Source organism: Lycium ferocissimum, chromosome 9 (assembly GCF_029784015.1).
Source record: "Lycium ferocissimum isolate CSIRO_LF1 chromosome 9, AGI_CSIRO_Lferr_CH_V1, whole genome shotgun sequence".
NCBI lineage: Eukaryota > Viridiplantae > Streptophyta > Magnoliopsida > Solanales > Solanaceae > Lycium > Lycium ferocissimum.
In genome coordinates this window covers 43,393,356-43,405,355 of record NC_081350.1, presented here as the reverse complement: position 1 = coordinate 43,405,355, position 12,000 = coordinate 43,393,356, and the positions used below count along the sequence as shown (strand labels likewise).

General features: G+C 31.5%; 1 protein-coding gene across 1 annotated transcript; it reads right to left on the bottom strand.

Annotated features, from left to right (window-relative positions):
• Positions 1 to 2,747: 2,747 nt before the first annotated feature.
• Positions 2,748 to 4,892, bottom strand: LOC132030974 (methanol O-anthraniloyltransferase-like). The gene is made up of 2 exons (XM_059420782.1): positions 4,198 to 4,892; positions 2,748 to 3,767 (listed from the first exon to the last, which is right to left on the bottom strand). The coding sequence occupies exons 1-2, from the start codon at positions 4,621 to 4,623 to the stop codon at positions 2,862 to 2,864; spliced, it is 1,332 nt and encodes a 443-aa protein (XP_059276765.1). The 5' UTR covers positions 4,624 to 4,892; the 3' UTR covers positions 2,748 to 2,861.
• Between the last annotated feature and the right edge of the window lie 7,108 nt (positions 4,893 to 12,000).

The window sequence follows — 12,000 nt, the reverse complement described above, 5'->3', positions numbered from 1 at the left end:
GGAGCTAAGAAACCAAGCATCACCTTTGTGGCAAGGGTATGGTAGAGGTATGGAACAAATTGAAAAATCGATGAAACACCTAAATACTACGGAATTCTCAAAGGTTGAAAATAGGATTCGGGAGACTAGACAACAATTACGGGGTGTATAAAATCTTTGTTTGAACAAGAAAGGGTACTAAAACATGAAATTTGGAGAAACCGGTTGAGGAAAGCATACTTGGTAAGTTTGCAATTAGGCGACACCAATTCAACATATTTTCATGCTAGCATAAAAAGTAGAATAGAACCATATAAATAGATTAGTGACCACCAGAGGTATTATATATGGATTAATTATTCCATTGATGTTGAACTGCGGGAAAATATTACATCGAGGTGTATAAATTATACATAAATTGGTGTATTATGGACAATCATAGGAAGGATTATCAAATGCGATCGTCTTTCAAGAGTAAAATGCTTCAAATTACAGGTACCAAACATTAAAGAATTTCGACCCATTTCATGTTGTACTATGCTTTACAAAATAATATACCAAGAGAATTATATATACTATTCGTTAATTATTTTCATTATAGAAAAGGGATGTCCCCCGAGTGTATGCTTAAAATAGACATGCAAAAGGCCTCCATAGATGGTTCTGGAGCAAGTACTACAACGAGTTTCCCTAGTGAATTTGTGGTTTGGATCTGTGTGAAGTCCGTCTCCTATTCTATAATTACGAATGGGAAGTAGAAGAGGACTTAAATGTCCCCCTTCCGTTTGTCTTTGGCCATGGAATATCAAATATTACAACAACTTCTGTACTTTGGACTTTAATTTTCCGCGAATCTAGTCCAATTTATTTTAGATACTAGTTCGGTACAATTGTGGCCAATTCCAAAAAAGTATTGAGTAACCCTACAAAAGCTCGTGTACCGCCGTGGGATCGGCGAGGGGATGTGGAAGAAAAAACTAGGAATTCGGGATTTAGTGAACTTTTCTTACTTTAAGTACAAAACGAGTTTCGGTAGTGTAATGCAAACCTTTGATAGAGAAGATCATCGGTAGGATCAAATCATGGACTCACTGCGTAGGACACAACTTGTTAAATCGGTTTTGTTTTCCATCCAAGTGTTTTGGGCTCAAATATTTGAAAGAAAGTGATGAAGATCATAGAAGCTATGTAGGAATTTTTTATGGACAAGGGACCGAGATGACAAAGAAAGATGATCTAGAAATTGGGAGGACTAAATGTGGTAGATATCAAAAAAAAAAAATTAAAAAATAGCCACGGGAAAGACAAGCTATGGGTGAGGTGGATTCTTAAATGGGAAGAATAGAAACATCTTCGACGACATTCCTAGCAGCATCTTGGATAGTCCAAAGAATACAATCACTTTATATATTGAAACAGATACTTGGGGATTCATAAATATCAAACATATACTTACACGTACTTTCTACTATATAAAAGAGGATGAAACCAAAAGACGCATTGATGAGGTAGAAACGAAGAACAAAACGGGGATGGATGAACCACAGTTGATCTTTGCTAAGATATAGGTGATGTCGCAACGGGGCTCGTATGTCAGTAGCTCGAGAGAAAATCGTACTTCACATTCTATTTGGTAATATAAAGTTATTTACCAAAAAAAAATAAAAATATATATATATATATATATAACATGAAAAATTCGTTATGGAGAAAACCTCTTGAAATGTTTTATAACGCGTAATTATGGAGTATATGGTGTTAATTACTCCCTCCGTCTCAAATTATTTGTCATGATTCCTTTTTACACGTCCCTTAAAAAATAGTAATAATTAGGAGGGAGTTTAGCTATTTTACTTGATATTTAAAAAATCATAACATCATCCATAATTGAGGTGTTTGTAGTCTTAAAAAACAATAACTACTGAGAGTAAAACAAGAAAAACATGATTAATTTTGTCTTGGACTTCTAAAAGGACAAATAATTTGAGATAACTATTTTTTAATTACAACAGATAATTTGGGACCAGGGAGTATCAATTATGTATTCAATTGGTTTTATGGTTAGGCTCACGCTTCGAATTTAGGGGAAAATACAAGACTGACTCGACTATCCATTCTTGTCGAGCGAACCAACATTCAAACATCAATCATTAACCAAACACTTATCGACTAAATATGTCAAAAGATCATTCAACTATGAAGAATTATGTAGCAAAACCATTCACCTTTGTTTTGTATTAATAAAATCACCCAACTCAGGGCGTTTCTCTTATAAAATCACTCAACCAAATTGGTAATTTGTTCTTTTGGTACTTTAGCCATGTACAAGTTATATATGGATTAATTATTCCATGTTGTTGGTGTAAAATTATACATAAATTGGTGTATTATGTTATACAAGGATTACGTTATAGTACATGCTTCAAATTACAACCAAACATTGGATAAAATTATACCAAATTATATATTATAATTATTTTCATTATACATCTTACCAGACCACCCATAGATGTTGTACTATTTTTTTATGTCATTAAAGTATAAAAGTGGCTCAAATTTACCCTTACTCCGTTAACCCAATTTATTTTAAAGAATGGAAGTATTAGTAGATAAAAAAATTCTTGAACTTTCTTACTAAACACTCACGAATTAGTCACTGATTTCTATTCCCGTTTGACAGGCAATTATCAGATGACTAGAAATTACAAATTTCAAAAAAAAAAAAAAAAATCGCTTAAATTCTGTACTCGATCGAATACAATCACATATATTGAAACAGATACTTTGATTCATAAATATCAAACATGACTTACACGTACTTTCTAATATAAAAAGGATGAAACCAAAAGACGCATTGATGAGGTAGAAACGAAGAACAAAACTTACATCTTTGAGATTATGTCGACTCCTTCCACATTTTTTAAAGTCATCTCGTAGACAACCTCTTGAAATTTTTTCATGGCCAATGGAGGCAAACTTATAGCTATCAAAGTACCCTTTTCTCCCTTGTCATTTTTAACTGGCACACCAAAACTAATGTGAGATATAGCATAAGGAATCCCTCCAAAAATGGGCTTTCCCCATCCAAAATCAAATTCATCAAATCCAGCAGATCTATTATCTGCGATTATAAAATTCCATGATTTTGTAACCTTTGGTCGCCCTTTAATCACCATTAAATCTGTTACTGATCTTATATATTCTTCATTCATATGATCTTTAAGTTTCTTGATCAATTCAACTGCATACGTCAGTGGATTTGAACATAAAAGTCCTGCTTTTGATACTGCAACTGGATTAATGAACGCATTCCCATAATATCCAGATGGAAGTTCAAATTTTAGTGATTTTCCACGTATGTTAATAAGGTACGTCAACTGAACAATTTCTTCAGGGTGCAAATCAAGAGCAATTGTACGACACTTCCATAAAAACGCCACTAGTAGCTCAAATTTTGTTGTTTCACAATTTGGAGAAACTTGAATTCTAATGGCTTCCATCTCCTTATTTCCAAAGAAAAATGAATTCTGGATCAACTTGTCTTCCATAGATTCCCATGCAATTTTTGATTCAATTTGCTCATCAAACTCATGGTGAATACATGTAATGCATGGCGATGATCTAGCACTTAGGAGATCCCTTTCCCATACAGGTAATATAGTAGGTGCAGATGCTCCTTGAATTAATTCACTTAATGCATTTAGAAACATATTCAAGCCATAGGCATCCATCATAGTGTGATTAAGTCTGAATCCGATAGCAAATCCACCGCAGCTAAAACGGGTCACCTATGCAAAGAGATATGTTAGTTTAAGAATTTAACTCCTATGCATTAATGGTATAAATTTCACTTAAAGATAACTACAAGTAACCCTTTATAAAAGGAGGAAGACTAATAACTTGAAAAAAGAAGAAGAAGGTAGCATGTACTTTGTTTCCTTTCTTATCTCGGGGAGTAGTCGTGGAGCTAATTTTAATCAAGAAGGTTCAAATGAGTCTCTGGCTCCGCTACTACATGAGTATCCTACACCATATATAGGTGTGGGTTTGACTCCACCTTCTTCTTCCCTCTTTGTTTTTCTAAGATTTCGAATAACAGGCTCGAGTTCAAGTCAATTCTATTTTGATACTTCCTCAGAAAAAGATGATCAAACAATTCTCAATGATTCCCGAAGTTTTTGAAAGAAAAAGGATAATGGATATATATTAGTTGTTTACCTGAACTAACAAAAGAGGGCAGCCAATGATTCCATCAGAACCAGGAATATTGTGCAGTAGTAAATCCAAGTATGGACATGGTGGTTTAATGGAGTCACCTAATTTCTCAAGCTCCACATGTGCATCAGCTTCAACAAACAAAATTCCTTCACCATTGCAATTTACCATAAGCTTCCTATTAGGCCCTTCGATGAGCCTACCAGCTAATGGATAGTAAAACACTAGTGCTTTAGACAATCCATCATTGATAAATTTTGCAGGATCTTTGCCTTTCATTGAAGAATTATATTTGTAAAACATTATTATCGGAATTTGGAAACGAAGACTCCCTTGATCATCCATGTCAGAAAGATGTTTAGTACCCCGAGGTGTCACTATAGCGGGAACTATTAATTTTGGCTTGTGATGTGTTATTGAAATTAGCATAGTGTATGTCAATTACGTGCTATTCGATAAAAGAAAGAGCGGTGTATGATGAAAGTGGTTTATGAAATGTACATCGAAATGAAAATATTTAATCTTGGTAAGCATTTGGATTTAGATACATAGTGTCAAATATGCAACATACAAACGCCTAAGTGATTTGAGTATATCCATATAACAAAAATGTGGTGATGAGAAAGTTGGACCCTACACTACTAAAGTACTTTAAAATGATCAAATTTGAAAATAATAATTATATGTGCATATTTATCGCAAAATTGATAGTTATCCTAAAGGTGTAGCTTCACAAGCTAAAACAACATTAAAGAGACTGTTTCACAAGCTAAAACAACATTAAAGAGACAGTTCAAGGATGATCAAGACTCGGTTCTATTAATTGTAGCAAATTTGGTTCGGTTCAACTTGAGTTTAGCCTGTATTATTATTTTTTGTGTGTCTTACTTTTCTTTTTAATAAATCTATGAGAAAAGTTATACATCCTTATATAAAAATTATTTTAACTTTATGTTTTTCATGATTTATAGCTCACACAAATGTTTATGATTTGTTTCAAATTACAAATTTCAAAACAATTCATTTCTTTTTTAAATTTGATGTTCAATCAAATACACAGTTTCAATTTTCATTATTGTCGGTACAAATAATGCCACATAATTAAGGAAACGTCTTTTCTTCCAGTGTTTTCGAGAGATTCTAACGTAAGAGGTTTGTCTTTCTGCGTGAAAGACATTAAATGAAAATCAATGATTTCGACAGTTTAATTTGTTCTGTCCTTAGCACTCCAACCTCAAATGTTTGTCAAAGCTATGTGGGCTGGTTGTTAACCAAAAGATAAAGATAAGAATGCCACATAATTAAGTACAAGTGATTTTTGTTTTAATAAACAGAAAGGTAAAAGAATATCTCGATATCATGCGACATTGATTATTTATACCCTCCGTTATACTATCCATCAATTTCTACCCCGACCTTGTCAGAGGCGGAGCTTGAGAGATTTGAATTTTATGAGTTCTGATAAGTTGCTAGATTCTAAATTTATAATTTGTACATATTCAATACACTTTTAAAGTTAAATACATGGTTTGAATCAAAGCTATTAGGTTTGACGGAATCCCGCAATAGACACTCTAGCTCCCCCCTATACGTTATAGAATTGGGGTGCAAACATACCCCTACGCCGTTAGAGCCTGCACCATGACAACACCATCCCATGTGGCCGGACTATTTGTCAAGGTGAATGCCATTTGACATGTCATCTCACCCAACCACAATATAAATTACTACCACCATGATGTTCGGCCAAACATATATATATTTATCCATTGTTGCCTCATATATTAGTACTTTTTATCATCTTTTGAGTATTAATTACATTACCTTGTGCTTAATATTATATTTTTACTGAGTAAAAATAAAACGGTGTGAAGATGAATAGATTCGGAGCAAAATTGAATAAAAAGTGAAAGAAAAAGAAAAATAGAACCAATGGAATACAAGAGATGGGTCATGTTGAAGTTGAAAGAAGGAAAACGAAAAAGAGAGTAAGGATTTGTTATAAACCATTTTGTCAAGTTATATTTTGAATGTATTATTAATGATTATATAAGTAGAAGTGTAAATTGTACCACTTGACTTAAAGTGATAAATACAATTTGCAGTTGCAAGTTGTATCTTAGTTGTGTCAAGTTGTGTCCAAGTTGTAAAGCAACTTGTACAAGTTGTATATGTTGTAGGTTGAGAGACAAAACTCTTCTATAAATAGGGAGCTTTGCCTTCTCATTTGTAACATCAAGAAAAGTGATAATACAATCTCTCCCTCCTCTCAACAAAGTTATTGGTTTGCTTCTTTTATTTATTTGCAATTATAAATTTTTATAACACGTTATTAGCATGAGACTTTGCCATCTTTTATAAATATTATGAAAAGATCGAAGGTACATTTGCTTTAAAGTCACCTTAATAGTGGTATCATATTTATATCTCTATCTCGTGTATAGTTACAGATAAATATGTAAAGTTTACATGATATTGTATATTCTAAGATTTACGGGCCCTGAAAATAATCTAGTCAAAATCATGAATTGCAAAACTGGGTTTTAATATATGAAATTCATGTGTGAGTGTGATGAATTAATTAATCCAAAACTACTGTAAATGACTATTTCAAGCTTTTTGAGGTGAAACCCTTTTATAAAGTAAGAACTAAGAAGTATTGCATCTTGAGATAAAGACTAGTTGAAGAGTCCAAAACTCCACCATAAGAATATTTTTTTTTAACTAAATAAAACTCTCTTTTATCCTCACTTTTTCAAGAAATCTATATTTTTCTCTACACCCACAAGGTAAGGATAACTAACTATTTATTGTTGACACCTAATTTTCACCTCATAAAACGCATATTTTAATTTTAAATTTTTTCGAGTCCAAGACGGAGTAAGAATGCCCTTAAAAAAAATTTAAAAATTCCGAGAAAATTGCAAAAGTTGACGTATAATTATTATTTCATAAAAATTAACGATTACAAGAAATTACGAGTTCATTACTTTCACAAACACGATTTGAAAAGAAGATACATATCCCGCTCCGTCTAACTCGGAAAAATTGTTAATTAAAACGACGTATGAATGACGGCTCATTTTTTACTGCATTTTTCATATTTTTAAATATTACTTGAAAGTATATTAATATTGGGCTCGTTTTGAAGCTTGTGTTTTAAAACAACGTATTATGATTTTTATTTTGTCGAAATATTATTTTATGAGGGGCATATTAGACTAATTAACCTAAAACTATATAAAAACTATGCTACATTTTTATAAAAAACAAGGAGGGAATTTTATCCATTTGTACCTTTGTTGGTACTATTTGGATAAAGTCTTTTCGACGGGGGGGGGTACGGCAAGTGGCCCATTTTTGTCTATAGAATTCTAATAGTTGGATGATTTTTTGAAAATTTGAATAAGAATTTTGGGGGGAAAACTATGCCACGACCATTTCCGTCCATAATTCTAAATTGGCTTGCCTACAAATAGAATGGATGGACATTAAAAAGAGGAGGTCACATTTTTTTTTTTTTGAGAGAGAGAAAAAAGGGAGAAATTTTATCTTTCTATTTTGGGGGATGTGGACTACACAATAGAAAATAAAAAAATATCCACCATCATCTTCTTAGAAGATGGTCACGGATGAAAAAAAAAATAGGAGGGATCCATAGCAATAAAAAAACATATCACCACCTTCTTTCACTCCATTTTTTACCTTCACCATTTTCACCACCTAAAACCCCATTATTGAAACCACACACAAGAGAGGAAAAAAGATAAAAAAAGAAAAGAAAGGGAGTTGGAATATTAGCAAAAAAAAAGAAAAAAAAAAGCTAAATTTTAATTTATATATTCAAAAACTTAGTAGTGTCACACCCCTTTTTCTCCACAAAAAATGATTTATGATGTTAAGTTCAAAAGGGTTTTAAATTAGAAAGTGACGAAAATTGTGTTTCGAAAAGGGATTTTATTTAAAGAAAAAGAGTCGTCACCTGACATCGAGTTTTGATGTGTCAAGTCACCGTAAAATCAATATCCCTTTTAAAACAAGTTTGACTCTAAAAACTGATCAACGACAGAAATTTCGGTTAAGGAATTCTGTTGACCGAGGGGAAGGTGTGAGGCATCCCTCGAGTCCCGTGGTTTCAGCACGGTCGCTTTAATTAACTCGTATTGACTTAAGCGGGAACTCAATAGGATAAACTCAAACAACAAACGAGCACGCGCACAAGAAAAGTTTGAAAATAAAGTCTAAATTATTACTACTTGAAATAAAAGAAAAATGCGAGAAAGTAAACCTATACTAAACTATACTAAGCTATCCCCGACATCCGGGGTCTTCTCCACATACGGCCTCCATTTTTACATTGATTTTCTTCCGGGCCATCCCACCCGGGAATGAATATACAATATGGAAAGCAAGTAAAAGAAAAACACACAAGCGATTAAACGGCCTAAAGATTTGCCTACCCAACCCGACTTTACGAAGCAAGTAATAAAATTCAAGCCCAAACTTTATTATTAAGACCCAAATTAGTCCCCCCTTTTTTAGATCCTAAATCCAATACAAGCAGATTAACACCCCTAACTTCCAACTATTACAGGTGATTCAATTCCTAATCTTTATCTTAAAGATACAAACTAACGAACCAATTATTCCCATGAGCAAATAATTAAATCAAGTTAATCTTAAACCATAACCAAGATACTGCTCGGCTAAACAGCTTCGAACTCGACGATAACTGAAGCTTTGATAATGAGCCTATGGTTGGATTAAGGTGGTTTAACTATGGTTTTCCATTGTTACGTTTGATTTATAATTTAAAATTGGATCCCTTTTTTTTCTTAGCTCTGTTCGTCACTCTCCCTCTATAAAAAATGAAAATGATTTCCCCCCCCCCCCCCCCCCCAACTTGTTTTGCGTCACTGTGTGTGTAAATTTGGAAAATTCCCCTCTTCCATCTGTGTATTTGCCTATGTGTGATATATCGATATATTGATGATGATGAAAAATGGGCGAGGGTTCCACCCAAAGGAAAAAAACTTTGCTAATTTTTGTGATAAGGTTTGTTATTAAGTTTTGTCATTTTGCGGTGAGGTGATATAATCTCATTTGCTAATTTTTTTTTTGTCATTTTTTTTATTTACCTGTAAAATGAGAAATACTTAATAACTATTTCTAGATAGAGAAAATATACTATTTAACATAAAATAACTAGCTAAATAAAATTAAATCCTAAAAAAAGCATATTTTTTGTAATTTTCATTCTTTTGAAACCCTCAATTTATACTCTAGAAATAGCAAATATTTTTTATCCTTTTGATTTTCGCAAATAAGCCTACTAAATAAAAATATAATAAAATCGACACATCAAAATTAAAATTAAAAGACATATTTAAAAACTATAAGGTGAAACACACGGGGAGGGTCAAAATTACGTGTCTACAAGTAGCCTATACACACTCTTACTAAAAATACACAAAATATAAATACAATAGATATATATATATATATATATATATATATATATATATATATATATATATGAAGAATACATATATCATCCAAAATATTTAAAAAGAGTAGACAATGTTAAGTGATTTTAGGTTAGTTAAATCGATAACAAAATAAGAAAAAGAGTAGCTTAAGTTAGAATTTTTGACATTGTGTTAGTAGGTTTAGTATGATTTATTCAATATTGTTAGCTTTTGATATATAAAAAAGAAGAAGAGAATTTTACGTTGCAATTCATTTTATAAAAGTTATTTGCATTAATATTAGAACTTTTTAAATATTTCAAAAATAACATATTATATAACAGATTTAGCCAATAATTAAACATGAGTAATGTCCCAAATGAAGGGATGAATTTTACTCTCTTTCTCCCACTAAATTAGGAATTGAATGCTAGAAGTTCTTTTTTCCTCTTTTCTCTCTTCCCAAACTAAATTCGGATTAAATGCTAGAATAATATTTTCTCTCTCTCTTCCCTATTTTCCACAAATGCTAATACCACTAAATTAGGGGTTGGATGATAAAACGTCATAGAAAGCATGTTTTTATTTTATTTTAATGGTATAAGTACAATATAAGTAAGATCTTTGAGAATATGCATGATTATGCTTAATTAATACACAAAATTATTGACAAAATTTATGGTATATTCCTGGTATGTTTATGATATTAAACATTTATACCAGAAAATATGTCATAATTATGAAAAGCTTAAAAAAAAATTATATGCTCAGATATAACATATTTGTGATATATTCACCACTTAAAATTTAATTACAACAATATATTCTTGGGATATAAAAAACATGTCATATATTTTCTAGATATATATACATAAAACACATGGTTACTAATTTAACATATATCTAATATTTTTTTTTATATTTAAAAAAAAAAAGATGCGTACATTCTTTTTCTGAACATAGATTGTTTGTATACTTGTGTGTGTGTATATATATAGGAAGTTTTCTTTTTGATGAACTATATAAGGAAGTTATCCTCTCTGCATTTGTCTGTTTGCTTATTTATAGGGATTATTAATTGGTGTCCTTATTAAATGGAATGTAATAAGTTGTTTTAATTATGGAATAAATCATTAAATCTGTTAAGTTACATTAATTATGCCAAGACACGGGTTACGTGTTTTTTTTTTTTTTTGGGTTTGGTTGGGCGGGGGGGGGGGGGGGGGTTTGATATTATTTGGCTAAAATCGATATGTTTAATTTTGTGCTAAAATTATTTAATTTAAAATTTAAAATTTTCTATTTATGAAACTTACAAAAAAAAAAAAAAAAAAAAAAAACTTAGTTCTTGTGAGTTTGTTACTAATTCATAGCAACTATTGAGCCTTTTGCATAAATTGTCCTTTTATTTATAAGTATGATAATTATGGGCTTGGCTTAAAAGCATTGTAATTCATTTTGGCTTTGTAAATTAGATAAATTGACCTCGGCCTATTACTAATGTTTTGTACACCTATTTTTTGTGACCTCCCAAATTTGTTGGTGGGTCTTTCGAGGCTCACTAACATTTCTAGATCGAGTCAATCCCTATCATGGAAGGACTAAGGCATTGGAGCATAATTTGGAGCTAAAATATTTACTTATGCATTTTTCTGTTGGGTTTGGTCGCCCAACTCCCTATCTATTTACTATTTATTTGTCAAAATTGATTAAATGTGATTTATTGGAACCCTTAAAATTGTCATGTATTAGAGTTGCCAAAAAATCGTTTTCTAAATATAAAACTGATTTTTACAATTATTAGCATATAAAAATGATTTTTGGGACAAAATAATAGACTTGATTAATTTTGCGGAACTAGAGACAAAAATGATTGTGGACCGTGCATATGAACATTTTGGACAAAATTGGACTTAAACTATTTTTTGGATTAACTTGGACTAAAAGGATAAAAATCTAAAAAATATAAAATATGATTAAAATATGGATAATAATAGTATGCCAAAAAATGATTTTTTTTTATAAAACTTAAAACTAAAAAACCTTTTTCTAAACTCGGGTGGGCTTACGTAGTGTTCTACTTAGGTTAACGCATTCGGGTTTTAACCTAGTTGTTCTAGTCCGAAACCCAAAACGCCCAATTTTGGGCAAAATTCTACCATTTTCATTTCTTGAAAAGTGAGTATTTTTGCATAAATGACACATCTTGATTTGCGGAAATATAAACAAAAGTAGTTTTTTATCACAAACAATTTATATCTACAAAGACATACTATTAGAACCCGTAGGTCAATCGTATTTTACCGATCCTTAATACTGGGGTGCCTAACACCTTCCT